Source organism: Caenorhabditis elegans, chromosome I, assembly GCF_000002985.6.
Source record: "Caenorhabditis elegans chromosome I".
NCBI classification, from domain to species: Eukaryota; Metazoa; Nematoda; class Chromadorea; order Rhabditida; family Rhabditidae; genus Caenorhabditis; species Caenorhabditis elegans.
In genome coordinates, this window is record NC_003279.8 from 364,472 (window position 1) to 382,369 (window position 17,898).

Consider the following 17,898-nt stretch of genomic DNA (forward strand, 5'->3'; position numbering starts at 1 on the left):
TGTTAAAAAACCAACAAAAATTTAGAAAATTGCATCATTTTGCAGGGATGAATGGTCAAGCGGATCGCTGCGACCGAACCGCCTACGTTTCGGGTCTTCAGCCGACAATCTCCGACATAGAACTGTTCGAGGTGTTCAATCGTGTCGCTCACGTCGAGAAGGTCATCGTTCGCAATGGAGCCGCCCGTCACGCGCTCATTGTTTTCAAGTTGGCATTTTTTTTCCATTTTTCCTCATCTAAATCTCTAATTTTCCTATTTTCAGAACTGTTCAAGGCCTGTATCAGGTGCTCGTAAACTTTCAAGGAACAACTCTTCACGGCCGTCAGCTGCACATTCGTCCACTGCGAGAAAGTTCGCACGCGAACAGCGAGGCCATCTCAACGATGTTCGAGAAGGTCAAACATCAGGGAAATTCCGGGAATTCTTCGTATCGTCAAGAGCACTCGTTCCCCGAGTACCGAAACCAGAACCCACAGGCTTCATCATACCTTCCACCGAATCCACGTGGTCATCGAAACTCGACGGGCTGTTTCAATGGTGGCGGCGGGGGCTATGGACGCCGACGTTCCGCCGGTGGATACAATCAGTACAATCAGAACAAGTATCCGAACGAAACGTACCCGGGAATGACTCTGTTCGATAATCATCCAGTGCAGCAGTATTCGGGCTTCAATCCCATCGATTTTCGCTTTGATGACTATGTGGAAGGAGCCAAAAGGTGCAAAATTCGCCAAATTTCGCTAAAAAATCTGAAATTTCGCCGACTTTTCCCGTAGCGCAGCAGTTTTTTCTTGATTTAGGCACATTTCAGGCAATTATTTTCGGCAAATCAATATTTTTCCACCATATATGTTCTAGAATGTTTTAGATGTACTAGATTTTATTTTCAGACGAATCAAGTGATTTTCTATATTTTTACACTATTTTTTGTTGAAATATGACCAGAATATGCAACAAAGTGTTCCAGCTGCTGCGAAAAGGAAAAATCGGCGAAATTTCGAATTTCAGTCTATTTTAATCTGTTTAAGCAAAAAGAAAACTAATTTTTAAAATTCAGATTCGACAACCTTGCCAACCTGATTCGCTCGAGCACCCCCACGGATCCGTTCGCTAATTATCAAAAGTATTTTTGAATTATTTTGAAAATCAATAAATTGGTTTTTTTTTCAGACCTTGTGAATCCACAAGCACATCTCGTTCTCGTACGAATTCAGCAAAAGATCAAAAGCATGGCCCGCCAACGTGGAAAATGGAGCTGCAGATTAAGAAAGATGACCACCACCACGCCGGCGGCGGAGCAGCAACCACAGGACAGAAGCTGTCCCCACAACAGTTTTTGGCTCAGATAGCTCAGAGACAACAATCGGAGCAAAACGCGGATGAGGTGGCCAAGAAGAAGCGTCCGAACCTTTCGGTTATCAATCCATCGCTTTTCTATGAGCAATACCCGAGAACATCGTCGCCAGTTGTTTATGCTTCAAAATCTAGTAATATTTTTTGGAGATTTTGGGAAAAAAACAAATTTTCTCGAAAATACGCCCGAAATAGTGTTTCACGCGAAAATTGGCGATATTTCAATTTTTCTGAAAAATTGCTATAATTTTTTCGATTTTCACGTGAAATTGCAAGTTTTTGGATATTTTTCTCGAAAAACGTCAATTCATCGATTTACGCAGCTAGTATACTCAGCAATTGACCATTTTTTTGCAGACAATTTGGTATTTTTTACTTAAAATTCTTGATTTTCGACTTCTCGTGTGCTAATCACTTTTTCAAATGCGCGCCCGAAGAATTTCTCATTGGAGCGTGCTTGCTTCGTGTAGATTTACGAGAGCTTTCCATTTATTTAACTTCTTTCGTGCTTTTTCAGTTTTCCAGCGAGTTTCTGGCTCGACCCCTCGGTGTATTTTGTGCAAACACCGTCACGCGCAAATGCATGCACTTTTTCAACGCGCTGCGTGAAAATTCCTCTTGCGATTTCAAATATTTTTTCCCGCCATTTTCCAAAATTTTCGAGAGGGGGGGGGTCGAGCCAGAACACCTTGGTTTTCCAGCGAGCTTCCTTCATTTACGTCGATTTTTTTTTTAATCTTCGTTAAAGTTCTAAAAAAAAACGACTTAAATCATTTTAAATTTTCCAAAATTCGGTTTTCCTTCTGCAAAAAAAATCAATTTCCAGAACCATCCGGCCACTACGACGACAAAATCGCATCTCCACACGATCCGGCAGTTCTCGCTTACAGTCGCCTTCGTGTACCTCAATCGGCCTTCGACAGTCTCTCACCAATCGACACCGACAATTGCTCATTCATCACAAAACACTTGGGACCAACAACCGGTGTGAAGCGTGATTTGACGAACGACGAGTTGTCGGATATGATTGTATCAACTGGAAATCTCCGAATCAATCCAACCAACATCGATCATCATGACGAACCGGCACCATGGTCTCCGCTGAAACGTCTTCGCGCCGAAAGTGGATCCCTATCAACTGCACAAGTCGCGTCGCCCGAGTTCTCACCGATCAAACCAAAGACAATGGAGTTCCACGAGACTGAGGATGATGTTTTTGAAACTGGACCACCACCAACCTACTTATCCGAAGGAAACGAAAACGCGGAGAAGAAATGTGTTGAGCAGCCGAAAATCAACTACGACGACATTAATAATAGTCGTCTTCCGTCGAATTCTCATTCGGCAGCACCGAATTCCGAGAAGAAGCATTTCGTTTTTCCGGTACGGGGGCTTTTTTTTGAATTACCGAAAAAATTCCCAACTTTTTAAAGTTCAAAAAAGTCAAAATTTTTGTCCATTTTCTGGGCGTGACTGCTTATGCCCCGCCCCCCTTTTTCGAAGTTTCTGCTTCTCGGAAAATGTATTCCCAAAGTGCCAGTTTTGAGGCCCCACGAAAAGGGAGCAGAACGAAAGAGGCACCACGGATTCAAGATCTGGTGCGATTCCGGATCTGGCACCGTGCCAACAACTTGAAAACGTGGTGCCTCTGAAAATTTGCTGCCAAGGTTGAAATATCGAATGCATTACCCGTAAATCGACACGAGCTACAGTAACCTGTTATCCGCGTGGCGAGACCCATGCGCGTCAGATGTGGCGAAAATTATACTAAAACCTGTTTAACTTGCAGAAAAACTTAATTTTTTTTGTTGAAAAAATTGAGCCAAAAGACTCAAAAATTTCATAAAGCGAAACTTTAAAAAAATATATAATTTGTTAAAAATTTCACGAAATATTTATGAATTAATTAATTTTTCCAGGAATACCCAATGTGCCGTCACTCGTCAGTTCCATCGATTGCTCACTTGGTCGGTGATCTGTCGGACTTTTGCCCACACGCTACAGCCGACGAGAAGATGCTGCTCGACGAGGCGTCTTCAATCATCGAAAATACAACTCCAGCAGTGTCTACTGCTCCGGCTGCTGCTCCAGGAGCTACAATGCTCCAAATATAGGAGAAGATCACATATACAATAATATAATCTTATTGCATTTTCGCAATTCTCGTTCTCTCCACACACATACACACATCATCCCAAGTATTCCTGTGCTGAATCTCAGTTTGAATGATGTTTCATACCGTTTTTATCCCACTATTGCCTTATCGTTTCCTGTTTTATTATATTTTTCATTTTTTATATTGCCACCACCACCACCAACACCACCCTCTCTATCTTTTTTTGTTCTTTTGCCTCCAGCAACATCATCACCTAGTTTTCTGTGAATTTTGAATTTTGTGTTCCCCCGAGTCCCCTCTGATAGGAATGATAGGAAAAACAATGAAAATGCGAGTTTTTTCAAAAAAAAAAATACAAACTAGGAAACTATAGAAACAAAAAAAAAACATTTGAGGCGCAGTACCGAAATCTCTCCAAATTTGGCCCGAAAAATTCAAAAGAAAATATTTATTTTTCTAAATTATTATTTTTCCGCCACTCCAGCCTCATTCTCATTGGAGCGCGCAAAGTCATGTCGATTTACGAGATTAAGATTTTCAACGAGTTTCATCATTGTTATCGATTTTCGTGTAAAGTTAACTAATTTTTTTGAAAATTTTCGCAAAAAATTTTGGATAATAAAATGTTCAATTGGCACGAAAATGCAGATCTTCAGCAAAAAAACCGACAGAAATGTGTAAAACTGAATCTCGTAAATCCACATGGCATAACGCGCTCCAATGAGAATGTTTTTAGCGAAAAGTTTGAACAAAGGAATATCAAATCAGGGCCAAATTTGGAGCAATTTCTAAAATATTTTCTCAATTCTTTCGGTATTCCACATTCAAACAATTATTCGGCCGTTCCCATGAGCCTCTGAATCTCGATGGGATCCCTTGGCACTGCAGCAGTCAACAGCTCAATCCCTCCAGCTTCACTAGTCGCCACGTCATCCTCGATACGGTATCCAATGCCACGAAACTCTTTGACAGGCCAATCCATCGGAACATACACTCCCGGCTCAATGGTAAATGGCACATTCGGTGGTAGATCAATGTCTCGGGATACTGTCGGACAATCGTGAACATCCATTCCGAGATAATGACTGACGTGGTGGGGACACAGCTTCTCCGCCTGATGAATCATCTCCTTGTGATCCGTAGATCGAATCAGGCCGAGTTCGGTGAAACTTGCCGCGAGAAGTTCGTTCATTCGGCGGAACAGGGCGCTTAGGCGGACTTTTTCCATTGAGTGGGCGTAGGTGAGCAGTTCTTCGTGAACGTAGAGAAGCGCTTCGTAGAGGGATAGTTGGGCGTCTGACCAGCTGCAAAAACGAATTTTTTTTTGGGAAGGTTTTTTGAAACGATTTTTCAAATTTCGTTCGAATTATATTAAACTTTATATAAAACGATTATCCACGGATTTCTGGCTTCCCTCATAAATTGGAATGGAAGAGTTTACCGAACTAGGCCATTTTGGCTCGGCCATATCTGGTGCCGCGTCGCGGCTCGATTTTAGTTGTAAAACTAAATGCATTTGTACGTGTGGAGTACACGACTTTCCCACGCGTTGTCCGGCGGGCGATTGTCAATGGAGCGCAAAAAATTCACTGAGGAAGGGGAGAACTCCGTGATTAGCACCGCCTATTTCTCTCACGAATCTATTTCTTCGAAATCTTCTATTTTTTAAAAATCAATTCCTGAATTCTGAAATTCATTATAGCGTAATTTTTTGGGAATTTCACCCTGAATTCCATTTCTACGGAACAACATTTTTTTCTCGAATTTGTGGTGACTCAAATTAGAATTTTCAAAATCTCCAGAAAAAAAATCATTTTTCCTGAATTTTCTGGAGATTTTTAAAGGAATAAAGTGCAAAAAAGACTCTTTTTGAGGCACCACCGAAAGGAGAAAGGAGAACACAAACCACGCCCATTTTTCCGTGCCGCGCGCAAGTTTTTCTGCAAATTTTTATTTTCAAACGAGACAGCGAAACTCCGAAATAACGCATATCGTGTTCTTTATCATCAACGTGTTATTTCGGAGCTTCGTTGTCTCGTTTGAAAATAAAAATTTGCAGAAAAACTTGCGCGCGGCACGGAAAAAATGGGCGTGGTTTCTGTTCTCCTTTTTCACCTGTTCTCCTTTCGGTGGTGCCTCTTCTTTTTTTTTTCTATGTTTAGCGTAATTTTTTAGCCATCTTGGAATAGCCCCGCCCATTTCTCCCACAAATCCATATCTACGAAATCTCGCATTCCAGAATGATTTGTGGTGTCTCAAACGGGAATATTCAAAATTTCTAGAAAAACCCCATTTTTCTTGAATTTTGGCCGAACTTCTGTAATTTCTGAAATTCTGAGAAAAATTTTCATTTGAGTCACCACAAATACTGGAATGCAAGATTTCGTAGAAATAGACTTGTGGGCGAAATCAGCAAAAAATGGGAAAACATTCAATTTTTTTTAATTTTTTGGGGTTTTATCACTAATTTTTAGCACTTACAATCCAGAAATCGGAAAGCAACGTGTCACATCTGACACATAACCATTCAAATCACACCCAGCATCCACGAGAACACATTCCCGGGGATTTAGGTCATTATTTGCGTCCAAATAGTGAATAGTGTTGGCACGAACACCACCGGCAATCACTGGTGGATATGCTTGCATTTCTGATCCACGACGACGTCCTTCAAACTCCAAGAGCCCGCAAATCGCGTTCTCGTTGTGTAGATCACGTGATCCCGATATCATTGAGCTCATTGTCTGGGCTCCCACGTTGCACACGTCACGCATTGAGCTCATTTCGGATGGAGATTTTATTACTCGGCGACGTTCGATCTGCAAGGAAAACTTGAAAATTGGCAAAAAAATAATTTTTTTTTTGAAATTTTAAAACGATTTTTCGGGTGTTCAGAAAAATTTTTTTTAGGAAAAAATTGGAATTTTCCAAAAGTTTCAAAAAAATAATTTCTAGAACTTTTTCCTAAAAAAAAAATGAATATTGAAAGCTTCGAAAACAGTAAAAATTGGGAAAATTTTTTTACCGTTAAAAAATTTTTTTTTTTCGAAAAAAAAATTTTCAGTTTAAAATTTGGAGCGTTTTCAATTTTATTGATAATTGGTGAAACAAAATAAAAAGTAAATAAAAAATTTTTTTTTTGAAAAATTTGAAAAATTAGATTAAAAATGTTTATTCTGGGATGAAAAAAACCTCCTAAAACCATTTTCTGGAAAATTTAAACTTCCTATTTTGTTCAGACAATTCTTTTTTTTCAAGAAAAAATCAAATTTTCCACTAGAAAATCGAAAAAAATTGACCTCGTTTAAAAATTGGACAAAATTTGAATTTTTACTTTGAAATCCTCGAAAATCGGATTTTTTTTTCAAAGCTTGAACAATTTTCTGCAAATTCTATATATCTCTAAACTCACAAAATGATTAATTTCCCGAACAGAATTAGCTTTAGCCTGTACAAACTTATAGAGTAAATCATCAGAAGTCGAATCAAAAAACACTGCAGTTCCCTTATCGCAAACTTTTTCCAAAGTCTGTAGAATCCGGCTAGTCGGCACACATTCCGTGAATTTTGCAGTCTTTTCCCATTCGGATTCAGTTGGTAGGGCGCCTTCCCATAGCTCATCATAGGCACTACGACGGTCAGCAAAAAGAATATTTGTTTCTTTTGAAGATTCGGATATTCCTGATTGCATTATGTAATAACAATCTGGTGTGGTGATTCCGTTTAGGTATCTGCAAAAAAAAAAAATTTTTCAAATTTTTTTCTGTTAAAAATTTAATTTATTTTTTTTATCAAACAATTTTGAATTTTTCCCAAAAAAAATCCGAAAATTGTGAACAAATCTATTATTTTCGTTGAACAAAAAAAAAACAAATTCAATTTTTAAATAATTTAATTTTCGTTCAGAAAAAGAAATTTGTCGATTTTCGGCGGCAATGATTTTTTTTAACGAAATTTTCCTGAAAAATTCAATATTTCAATAATTCCTGATTTTCTAGTTTTTTTTTTAAAGAAGAACATGTTAAATTTCTACTAATTTTATAACAAAAAATTTCGGGAAAATCTAGAATTAAAAAAAAATGTTTTCAGAAAAATTCTACTAATATATTAATTTTAGCTTAAATTTCGATAATTTTAGGTTATTTTTCAATTTTTTTAGGGCGAAATTTTGATTTTCAAAACAAAAATATTTTCTGACAAAAAAATTAATTTTCATTCTTTTTTAGATTTTTTGAAAAATTTTCAATTTTTTTCTGAAGAATTTGGTACTTGTGTATTACATGCCCTCATTTTTAAATTAAATTAAATGTTCATTAATTTCTCCATTTAAATTAAACGTGATATACATTTTCTCTTTTTAGGCTTAGAAATTGCTATTTTGCTACTTAAAAAATTACTATTAAAATGAGGGCATGTAATACACAAGTACCAAGAATTTCAATCAATTCTTGTTTTTGAAATTTTTTTTGGGAAAAATTCCAATTTTCGATTGTTTCTTCGATTTTTTCAGAAAAAAAATTTTCTAAAATTTATTTATTTGTTTGAAAATTGGATCTAAAAAAATTTCTCTAGTTTTTATTTTTTTTCTGGAAAAAGCTTTTTTTAACTTAAAAAGTTAATCTGTGGCCGAGTTTTCTCTCATCATTTTCACGGCCACGGCCATCAAAACCGAACCTGAAATGGCTTTTCTGTCGGAACGCGTGTGGAACATCCGGTGCAATATATGATTTCCGTGCTCCTTTCATCACAACGACCACTTGCTTTTCTGAAACTTTGAGAGGTCATGGCCTAACTTTTAAATGGTTTTCTAGGCCACCATGGTGATTTTATTACGGTACCGGGTCTCGACACGATGAATTTTGTAGAATAAATTTTTCTGAAAAATTTCGTTTTTTTTTTTAGAAAAATCAAATTTTCAAGAAAAATGGGAAAACATTTTTCAGGAAAAATTTAATTTTATAGAGAAAAATAGAATTTTTCCTTTAAAAAAATCTGAAAATTCGGATTTTTGAGAATTCTCTTTATTTGGATTTTAAAATCCAAATTTTCAAAAAAAAATTTAAAAATCGGAAAATTCCAAATTTTTGAGAGTAAACTCGCCTTAATTTTTTTTTTCAATTAAAAAAATTAATTTTTTAAAAGAAAATTGGAATTTTTACCCAAAAATTGGCAATTATTCGAGTTTTCAACGGAAAAATCTGAAAAATCCGAATTTTTGAAAAAAAAATCTTTAAAAATCCCAATATTCAATTAAAAACCGCGAAATTTCGGATTTTTGAGAAAATTTTAATTTAAAAAAGTCCTATTTGTACTGCAAATCCTCATTTCCAAATGATGGCCTAACTTTTTCAGAATTCTAGGCCACCAGGCCATTTCTCTGCCTCTTACCCCCAGTTTTGACCTCTTTTTTGAGTAAATTCATCAAATTCGTCCTTCTCATCGCATATTCCTCATTTGGAATTCGCGATGGCCACATTGGTAGGCTCCGCCCACTTCTGAGCATTTTTTTTTTGGATCTGATCTGTGTGGGAGGGAAATTCGAATTTTTTTAGAAATGAATAAAACTGAAAAAAATAGATTTTTTGGGAAACAGGGAACCTGAATTTTCGAGAGAAAAAAGGAGGTAAAACAAAAAATTCGATTTTATATTGAGCAAAAATTAATAGAAAAAATAAACTTAACAATTATGAACAGAAAAACCTACTAAAAAAGTCTAAAAAATGAATGAAAAATTGCAAAAAAAATCTACAATCGATACGAGACTCCTCCTCCAACAATGCAGTTCTCGCCGGTGATGTACCTGAAAAAAAGTGATTTTTTTTTGAATTTTTAGAAAACAAAATTATGAAAAAAACCAAAAAATTTCCGAATAATCGAAATTTTTCGGAAGTTTTAGGTTAAAAAAATTTTTTTTTGATGAAAAGTTTTTTTTCAACAATTCTGAAAACTAAAAGTACCAAAAAATTTTAGTTTTTTCGATTGTTTCAATATGATAATTTTTTTTAAATGTTTAAAATTGTATTTTTTCAAAAAATATTATCAATTTTCCAATTTTATGGTAATTTTGGATGTGAGATTTTTTTCTTCAAATTTTCGAAACGTTTCTCGATAAAAAAATTTTTCAACTGAAAAACTACAAAAAATCCTCTTATTTTGAAGAAAAATCGATATTTTCTCAAATTGTTCAGATTTTTTCTGTTTTTACCAAAAGTGACCAAATTTTGAGACTTTTCGATCCAATGTTTAAAATTTTTTTCCCGTTTTTTCGATATTTGCGGTTTAAATTTTTTTTAAATTTTTTGATTCAATTTTAATAAGTTTGAGTGTTTTTCGATTTTTTGTCCAAATTTTTTCAAATTTTTTTCCAGAAAATTGGTAGAAGCCAAAAAGTGCGATTTTTTTCCTTAAAAAAGATAATTATTCAGTTTTTCGACTGTTTTCTTCTTGCTTCCAGATTTTTTCTCGAATTTTTTTTATATTTGAATTGTATTTTTAAATATTATACTCCTAATCGATAAAAATTAGTTTTTTTTTCAATTTAAATTGGAAAAGAACGTTCTTTTTCGTAAATTTTAGTGATTTTTGATTCCAAATTTTTGGATTTTTTCAAAAAATTTCCCAGAAAATTTTACCTGGCTTTGGTAGAAGCCAGAAATTCGATTAAATAAGCTTTTTTGGGTTTTTCGACAATTTGTCAAGTTAGGAATTAAACTTTTAAAATTTTTTTCAAAAATTTTAAAAAACTAAAAGTATTTCTGAGAATTTTTCTGAAATTAATTATTCAGTTTTTCGACTGATTTCTGCTTGCTTCCAGATTTTTTCTCGAAGTTTTTATATTTGATTTTTTTAAAAAATACTCTTAATCGAAAAAAATTCATTTTTTGAATTTTTTCGGGACTTTTTTTTTCGAAATTTTCGTAAGTGTTAGTGTTTTTCGATTTTTGATTCTAAATTATTGGATTTCTTCAAAAAATTTTTTCAGAAAATTCTACCTGGCTCTGGTAGAAGCCAGAAATTCGATTGAAGAAGCTTTTTTTTCGGTTTTTTGGACAATTTTCCAAGTTTTAGTTAGGAGTTAAACTTTTTCAAATTTTTTTTGAATTTTTTTCAAAAACTTTAAAAACTAAAAGTATTTCTGAGAATTTTTGAGAAAAGCATTTTTTTTCTCGAATATTTGAACTTTTTAAATTTTTAAAGCTTTTTATTTTTAAATATCAATTCGAATATTTTACTCTTAATCAATGAAAAATCGATTTTTTTGATAATTTTTTTCAAAAAAAAATTCGAATTTGAAATTTTTTTCATTCAGAAAAGGGAATTTGACTATTTGAAAACAATTTTTTGTTGAATTTTTCGTAAATTTGAGTGATTTTCGATTTTTGATTCCAAATTTTTGGATTTTTTTTTGACAATTTTCCAAGTTTTGGTTAGGAGTTAGATTTCTTGGAATTTTTTTTTGAATTTTTTTCAAAAATTTTAAAAACTAAAAGAATTTCTGAGATTTTTTCCTTAAAAAAGAGGAATTTTTTAGTTTTTCGACAGATTTCTGCTTGCTTCCAGATTTTTTCTCCAAGTTTTTATATTTAAATCTTTAAAATTTATATTTTTAAATAATATTTCAGATATTATACTCCTAATCGATAAAAATTCGTTTTTTTTTCAAATTTTAATTGAAAAAAATCGATTTTTTCGATAATTTTTTAATTTTTTTAAAATTCGAATTTGAAACTTTTTCATTCAGAAAAGAGAATTTGATTATTTGAAAACAATTTTTAATTTAATTTTTTAATCCTTTAAATTTTCGTAAATTTGAGTGTTTTTTGATTTTTGATTCCAAATTTTTGGATTTTTTTCCAAATTCTCCAAATTCTTATTTTTGCAGAAAATTCTACCTGGCTTTGGTAGAAGCCAAAAATTCGATTTAAGAAGCTTTTTTTTGGTTTTTTTTGACAATTTTCCAAGTTTTAGTTAGGAGTTAAACTTTTTTCAATTTTTTTTTTTGACTTTAAAAAAAAATTTAAAAACTAAAAGTATTTCTTAGTTTTTTCCTTAAAAAAGAGGAATTTTTTAGTTTTTCGACTGACTTCGTTTTTGAATTTTTAAAAATTCAAAAATTGTATTTTTTAAAATTCTAATCGATAAAAATTCGTATTTCGATTTTTGATTTCAAATTTTTGGATTTTTTTCAAACATTTTTCCAGAAATTTTTACCTGGCTCTGCTAGAAGCCGAAAAGTGAGATTTTTTTCCAAAAAAAGATAATTATTTAGTTTTTTTTCTCGAACGTTTTATTATTTGAACTTTAAAATTGTATTTTTAAATAATATTAAAAATTTAAATAATAATATAGAATTTTTTTGAAAATTCCTGAATTTTCTGATTAAAAAAACATTTTCTGATGCATTTTAGAAACTGAAATTTTTTGAAATCTTTTTGGAATTTTGGAAAATTTCGAATTTGTTGATTATACTCTTAATCGATAAAAATTCGTTTTTTTCCAATTTTATTTGAAAAAAATGATTTTTTCGATAATTTTTTTGATTTATTTTCGGGAATTGACTATTTGAAAACAAAAACTTTAAAAAAAAATCAAACTTTTTTTTTGAAATTTTCGTATTTAAATTTGAGTGTTTTTCGATTTTTGATTCTAAATTTTTGGATTTTTTCCAAATTCTCCAAATTCTTATTTTCAGAAAATTCTACCTAGCTCTGGTAGAAGCCAAACATTCGATTTAAGAATCTTTTTTTTTTTTTGGATTTTTTTTTGACAATTTTCCAAGTTTTGGTTAGGAGTTAGATTTCTTGGAATTTTTTTTTGAATTTTTTTCAAAAATTTTAAAAACTAAAAGAATTTCTGAGATTTTTTCCTTAAAAAAGAGGAATTTTTTAGTTTTTCGACAGATTTCTGCTTGCTTCCAGATTTTTTCTCCAAGTTTTTATATTTAAATCTTTAAAATTTATATTTTTAAATAATATTTCAGATATTATACTCCTAATCGATAAAAATTCGTTTTTTTTTTCAAATTTTAATTGAAAAAAATCGATTTTTTCGATAATTTTTGAATTTTTTTTTTACAAATTCGAATTTGAAATTTTTTTCATTCAGAAAAGAGAATTTGATTATTTGAAAACAATTTTTAATTTAATTTTTTAATCCTTTAAATTTTCGTAAATTTGAGTGTTTTTTGATTTTTGATTCCAAATTTTTGGATTTTTTTCCAAATTCTCCAAATTCTTATTTTGCAGAAAATTCTACCTGGCTTTGGTAGAAGCCAAAAATTCGACATAAGAAGCAACATCAGACGGTCTTCCAAGTCTTCCCAACGGAATCATCGATTCCAAGTGTTGTTTAATCTGACGAGCTTCTTCTCCAGAAGCATGATCCCATACAGCACCAGTTCCGTCTCCTTCAATCATTCCAGACACCACACTATTCACGCGGACTCCTTGTTTCGCGGCACTCTGAGCTACGGATTTTGTAAGTGATAGGACACTGCTAGATGCAACTGAGTAGAGACCCATATCGATTGATGGAGTGAAGCCGAAACATGACGTTAGGTAGATGATACTGCCGTTTCTGGAAAAAATCGATTTTTTTTGGACGGGAAATTTTGCCTGCCTACGTGCCTACCTGCCGGCCTATTTTAGCCTATTTTTCATTTTTTTTTTGTTGTTCTATTTTTTTGCCGTTTTTTGGGAATTTCATGATTTCTAGGGTAGGCACGACTTCATGCCTACGTGCCTATCTACCGGCCTAACATTTGATATTTTTTTAGAATTCCATGATTTCTAGGTAGGCAGGTAGGCACGAATACATGCCTGCCTACCGCCTGTTTTTTTGAAATTTTTTTGTGTGAAAAATTAAAATTCATGGGAATGCTTTTTTTTTCAAAATTCAATGATTTTTAATGCAGACCGCGCCTATCTGCCTACCGCCTATTTTTGGCATTTTTTGTGTGCAAAACAAAATCAAATTAGCTTTTTTCTTTTCGTTTTTCTACGATTTTTTCCAAATTTCAAGATTTTTCGGATAGGCACGACTTCCCACCTACTGTGCCTACCTACCTACCGCCTATTTTCGGCATTTTTTGTGAGCAAAAAGAGATCAAATTAGCTTTTTCTCCTGTTTTCTACGATTTTTTTGGGTAGGCACGACTCCATGCCTACCGTACCTACCTACCTACCTCCTATTTTCGGCATTTTTTCTCGTGCAAAAAATCATATTTATGAAAACACTATTATTTTTGTTTTCTGAATTTTTTTTCCAAATTTTGTGATTTCTAGGGTAGGCACCGACTTCATGCCTACGTGCCTACCTACCTACCGCCTATTCTCGGCATTTTTGTGAGCAAAAAATTAACATTCTTGAAAATCCTTTTTTTGTTTTACTACAATTTTTTCAAGTTGCATGATCTCTAGGGTAGGCACGATTTCATGCCTACTTGCCTATCTACCTATTTTTCCCTTTTTTCGTGGTTTAGGTAGGCAGGCATGAGTCAGGCACGAAAATCTAGAAACATAATTTTGATTCTATCGGTAAAATAGGCTTTCAAGACAGTTTGAATTTTTCGAATTTCTACCAGCAAAAAATAATATCTGAAATTTTCGCGGCGAGACCCAAAAACTGACTGAGATTTGGCGAGCGTCGACATAGCGGCTTGCGAAAGACGGAACGGTGTTGTCAGATTGTTGGCGAAAAGCTGAAATTGGTTTTTCGAGGTCAATTTTCCACGTGGAATTCAAATTTCAGCACTCTCGAACCTTATCAAAATCCTCGCCGGATGTCTCAATAATCTCGCCGAGCACCTCATTCTGTGGTGGAACTATAATTAAAGTGTCCAGACCGCCGAGCTTCTCAGCCACTTTCGTGATCAGCTCCTTCCTGTGCTCGGCATTTGCCACGTCTAATGAGAAAGCTGTGACGTCACCTCCAACCTGAATTTATTCCCGAATTTCTCTTTGTCAAGTTCTGAAAATCTGCCTAAACCTTTATATTGTCCTCTGCAACCTTTCCCACACTATTCGGACAGTCTGCGGCGGCGGCGACCTTGTAGCCGGTGAACGCGAGTCTTCTCACGACGGCTTTACCCAGTGTGGACGTTGCCCCGATTACAAGTGCACATGACATTACGCTGAAAGCCCGATGAGGAGGCATATTTATAGATACACCTAGACATCAGGTACATTTATTTGGAAATCCGTAGAAAATAAAGAACATGTGAAAATAAAACAGATCATTTTATTATTTAGAGGGGAGAGGGAGGGGGAGCAAAGTCGCTGACTGAGAACTTTCGAAAACCGGTTAGTTACTCCAGTTGTACGGCTTATTCATGCCATATTTTCCAAGATTTCCACCATTGTGTTGGTATTGAGAATGTTGATTCTGCTGAGCTGCCGGCTTCGATCCAGACATCTTGTCGTAACTCTTGCGCTCGTCATCCTGTCCGTAGAGTTGACGACCTCCAGCGCTGCTTCCAACATTGGGCATCATGTTCATGAATGGAGTAAACTGGTGTGGAGCAGGTGAGTACTGCTGCATGAACAACGACGACAAGTTTGGCTGCTGCATGTAGTTCGTCGCCTGGAACCCTGGTGGTGGTCCAACATTCGACGCCTGCTGTGGCTGCTGATCCCGAGAGCTTTGAGATCCGAACTTATTGAAGTCCATAAGTCCATGAGTCTCTCGTTGTTGACCAGATTGCACTTGTTGCGCAGAAGCAGCCTGTGACAGAGGAGCAGTTGGAAGCAAGCTTGTAAGATCAACTCCCATTCCGTATTGCATAAGAGCAGCAGTATATTGCTCATCTCGAACTCCTGGCATTGGATTGTACATGTTCATGTAGTTGTTCATGTATGGTGCATATGGGAGTTGTTGAGTGAACATCATATGTGGATGCTGTTGTGGATGTCCAGTCGGTTGTGATTGAGCTGGTGGAGTTTGTTGCTGCTGCTGCACTGGCTGTTGTGGGGCTTGTTGCTGCTGCTGCTGTGGCTGGTGCTGCTGAGCAGATTGCTGTGTTGGAAGTGGTCCAGAATTGTTGAACTTGTTCGGCGCCATCCTGTCCGTTGGTTGATATGAAGCGGACGAAGTGTCATAGGACAATCCTCTGTTAGATTGACCATATGACAATGGAGGTGAAGTCGATTTTAAGTTGTAATCGCCGTTAGGAATTGACGTCCTTTCTGGCTGAAAAATAATCGAGAATTAGAATAAATCGTCTTTGCAACAAATTTAACTCACCTCAACTTGTTTCGGCATAATACGAGAAGAGTTAAATATATTTTCACTGGCATTTGAGATCGAGGCAGCGGAGGATTCAGTAGAAGGAAGCTGTGGGCTTGGAGCAGCCTCAACAAATCCAAATGAGTAGTCATGAATGTTCGTTGGTGCAGTTGTGCCAACAAATTCCACTCCAGGATCAGGAATAATCTGGACTGGTGCTGCACTTGGAATTGGAGATAATCCTAGTCCTGGTGCTTCACTCAATCCTATTCCAAGATCCGTCTTCAGTTGAGTGGTCCATGCTTGATTTGGTTCTGGGGTGCTTTGTACATTTTCATCGTGATGAGTCGACACATTAGGCGTCTGCTCCTCAGCCAAAACTGATGATTCACTGAAAATTAAATTTTTAATAATCTAAATACAGGGACAGAACAACTTACTTTTGGAAGAAACCATCTTCTTTCTCCGGCTGATGCGAAGTTTCTGGCTCGAAAAATACTGGCGCTGCTGCTGGCTCTTCTTTAACTGGTGCAACTGACGGAAGTGGAGGTTGTGGGGAGAGACTCCTCCTTGGCGGAGCTGCTGGTTGAGGATTCTGTGCCTGGTGCTTTCGGAGTGCTTCTTTGCGATGGGCAGCTGCTGCTACTGCAGCAAATGAGATCGGTGCCGGCGCAGAAGATGTGGGAACAGTGGCGGTGACGGATTCCTCTACTGGTGGTTGAACTTCGGTGACTGTGGTATCCACTTTAGTCTGATTCTGAAAAAAAAACACGTTTCGTCATTTTCCTTCTTCAAAAAATTCTTACCTCATCAAGATCAGCAGTGAACGCATCTGGCTCAAGTGCTGATGATGGAGCAACAGCTCGAGAATATCCACCTCTGGCGCCACCTCTTCCACCTCGTCCAACATACGGTTTTTCAAATCCTCCTCGAGTCGAGCGTGGTGCTGCTCCTTCCTTATTATCACGGTTATCCCGATTATTATCTCGGCTTTCTCTTGGAGCTCCATTGGATCGCCCGCGGCCTCCTCGATCGACGAAACCGGTGCCTCCACCTGAAAAAAACATATCAATATTTGATCTATTTCAATCAAGCACGAACCTCTGCCTCTTGCTACAAATCCTCTGTTGTTATAACTGCCCTCTTCCGGCTTCTTCTTTTCCTTTTTGGCTCCTTTCTGTTCAGTCCACGAGTCAAGTTTATCTCCAGCATCCAGAATGTGATCGATTGCGCCGTAAAGATTGTTGTCAGTATCCAATAGCGCTATCTCAGCTTGTGCTTGTGTACATCCGGTGGTTTCGATAATCTGAAAATGAAAAAGACATGAGCAGTGAAAAAACCCCTCTTGGGAATGCGCGAACACTTTAATTAGCCCAAATGAGTAGGACATCTGGGTACTCTTACTCTCGCTGCACCATCTCAAGCGCGGACACCTGCTTTTGTCCTTTTATTTGCCATCTGGCCCCGTCTTATCGATTCGAAATTCCTATTGACACTGAAAGCGGACACTAGAGAAGTTCAAAACAACAAAGTCACGTGCGTCATCATGTCGGTGTGTGGCGAGCGTTCGCGTGATGCAAAGATCACTATTTTCAGGAAAGCGTCATTTCCAGCTTGGAGACTTACCGTCTTGATCATAAACTGTATGTCCTCCTCATTTCCGGAATTTCCTTCCAGTGTGAGTCGTGCAAGTCGCGCTTGATCGCTGGTAGCTTTTTTGTCGCCTTTAATACCCATTCTGAAAACAAATTATAAATAAAAAGGGTCAGTCATGTGAACGCAAGAATGGAATGAGAATCACGAGAATACAACTATCAAAGGAAGGTTGAATGAAAGGAAGGTCAAATAGATGACAAAAGTAGGAAAAGAACGAAATATGGAACCTTCCAGATCAAAAAAACATTATCAAAAGAAAAGCCTCGCACAGAAGACTCTAACGAACATGTTAGGATGAAGAAATATTTCAGCAATACATCACGTTGAACTTTGGAGGATATTCTAGAGAAGAAAACCCCTACATTTTACAATAATTTTGAAATGGAATTCGAATGAACTGCTATACAATGGAGAATCCTATTTAGCGATGATAAAGTGTAGGCTTGTTACTAGATTGAATAAAAATTTCGAAATGTAACAATACATTGACTGAAAATTTGGGTATTTCAGAGTGTGATATCACAAAAATCAATATTTCCACTAAACTCA

At 35.7% G+C, this 17,898-nt stretch overlaps 4 protein-coding genes across 6 annotated transcripts; 1 reads left to right on the top strand and 3 right to left on the bottom strand.

Moving 5' to 3' along the window:
• Positions 1–38: 38 nt before the first annotated feature.
• On the top strand, positions 39–4,108 carry rnp-8 (RRM domain-containing protein). 2 transcript variants are annotated; one of them, NM_058323.5, is made up of 6 exons: positions 39–208; positions 265–720; positions 1,060–1,125; positions 1,173–1,489; positions 2,182–2,738; positions 3,275–4,108. In NM_058323.5, the coding sequence occupies exons 1-6, from the start codon at positions 48–50 to the stop codon at positions 3,467–3,469; spliced, it is 1,752 nt and encodes a 583-aa protein (NP_490724.1). In that variant the 5' UTR covers positions 39–47; the 3' UTR covers positions 3,470–4,108. The 2 variants fall into 2 exon arrangements, with proteins under 2 accessions (NP_490724.1, NP_001380158.1); NM_001393194.1 differs by having other exon boundaries at positions 46–208; positions 1,060–1,489; positions 3,275–3,824.
• icpp-55 (Aminopeptidase P N-terminal domain-containing protein) lies at positions 3,799–8,994 on the bottom strand (the record flags this gene model as incomplete). Of its 2 annotated transcripts, none has more annotated exons than NM_058324.5 (5): positions 3,799–4,775; positions 5,953–6,290; positions 6,884–7,202; positions 8,146–8,236; positions 8,860–8,994. In NM_058324.5, 5 exons carry the CDS (start codon positions 8,972–8,974, stop codon positions 4,304–4,306), a joined length of 1,335 nt encoding a protein of 444 aa, NP_490725.3. In that variant the 3' UTR covers positions 3,799–4,303. The 2 variants fall into 2 exon arrangements, with proteins under 2 accessions (NP_490725.3, NP_001417605.1); NM_001430679.1 differs by having other exon boundaries at positions 4,030–4,775; positions 8,146–8,242; positions 8,860–8,974.
• Positions 8,995–9,099: 105 nt separating this feature from the next.
• Positions 9,100–14,602, bottom strand: R119.3 (DeHydrogenases, Short chain). The gene is made up of 5 exons (NM_058325.9): positions 14,458–14,602; positions 14,232–14,405; positions 14,100–14,170; positions 12,727–13,047; positions 9,100–9,271 (listed from the first exon to the last, which is right to left on the bottom strand). The coding sequence occupies exons 1-5, from the start codon at positions 14,596–14,598 to the stop codon at positions 9,217–9,219; spliced, it is 762 nt and encodes a 253-aa protein (NP_490726.1). The 5' UTR covers positions 14,599–14,602; the 3' UTR covers positions 9,100–9,216.
• pqn-59 (Prion-like (glutamine/asparagine-rich) domain bearing protein pqn-59) lies at positions 14,600–17,431 on the bottom strand. The gene is made up of 6 exons (NM_058326.8): positions 17,320–17,431; positions 16,795–16,999; positions 16,500–16,747; positions 16,134–16,450; positions 15,712–16,084; positions 14,600–15,657 (listed from the first exon to the last, which is right to left on the bottom strand). The coding sequence occupies exons 1-6, from the start codon at positions 17,428–17,430 to the stop codon at positions 14,773–14,775; spliced, it is 2,139 nt and encodes a 712-aa protein (NP_490727.1). The 5' UTR covers position 17,431; the 3' UTR covers positions 14,600–14,772.
• Positions 17,432–17,898: the final 467 nt, after the last annotated feature.

Excerpts from the sequence above, each read along its gene's own strand:
- R119.3 (NM_058325.9), bottom strand. The coding sequence starts at position 14,598 with ATGTCATGTGCACTTGTAATCGGGGCAACGTCCACACTGGGTAAAGCC. Across the intron at positions 14,171-14,231 it reads CCGGCGAGGATTTTGATAAG|CTTTTCGCCAACAATCTGAC; the intron begins GTTCGAGAGTGC and ends AACCAATTTCAG. Across the intron at positions 9,272-12,726 it reads TTGGCTTCTACCAAAGCCAG|GTACATCACCGGCGAGAACT; the intron begins GTAGAATTTTCT and ends ACTTTTTTTCAG.
- pqn-59 (NM_058326.8), bottom strand. The coding sequence starts at position 17,430 with ATGGGTATTAAAGGCGACAAAAAAGCTACCAGCGATCAAGCGCGACTT. Across the intron at positions 16,451-16,499 it reads TCACTGCTGATCTTGATGAG|AATCAGACTAAAGTGGATAC; the intron begins GTAAGAATTTTT and ends TTTTTTTTTCAG. Across the intron at positions 16,085-16,133 it reads GAAGATGGTTTCTTCCAAAA|TGAATCATCAGTTTTGGCTG; the intron begins GTAAGTTGTTCT and ends TTTAATTTTCAG.
- rnp-8 (NM_058323.5), top strand. The coding sequence starts at position 48 with ATGAATGGTCAAGCGGATCGCTGCGACCGAACCGCCTACGTTTCGGGT. Across the intron at positions 209-264 it reads CACGCGCTCATTGTTTTCAA|AACTGTTCAAGGCCTGTATC; the intron begins GTTGGCATTTTT and ends TCCTATTTTCAG. Across the intron at positions 721-1,059 it reads TATGTGGAAGGAGCCAAAAG|ATTCGACAACCTTGCCAACC; the intron begins GTGCAAAATTCG and ends TTTAAAATTCAG.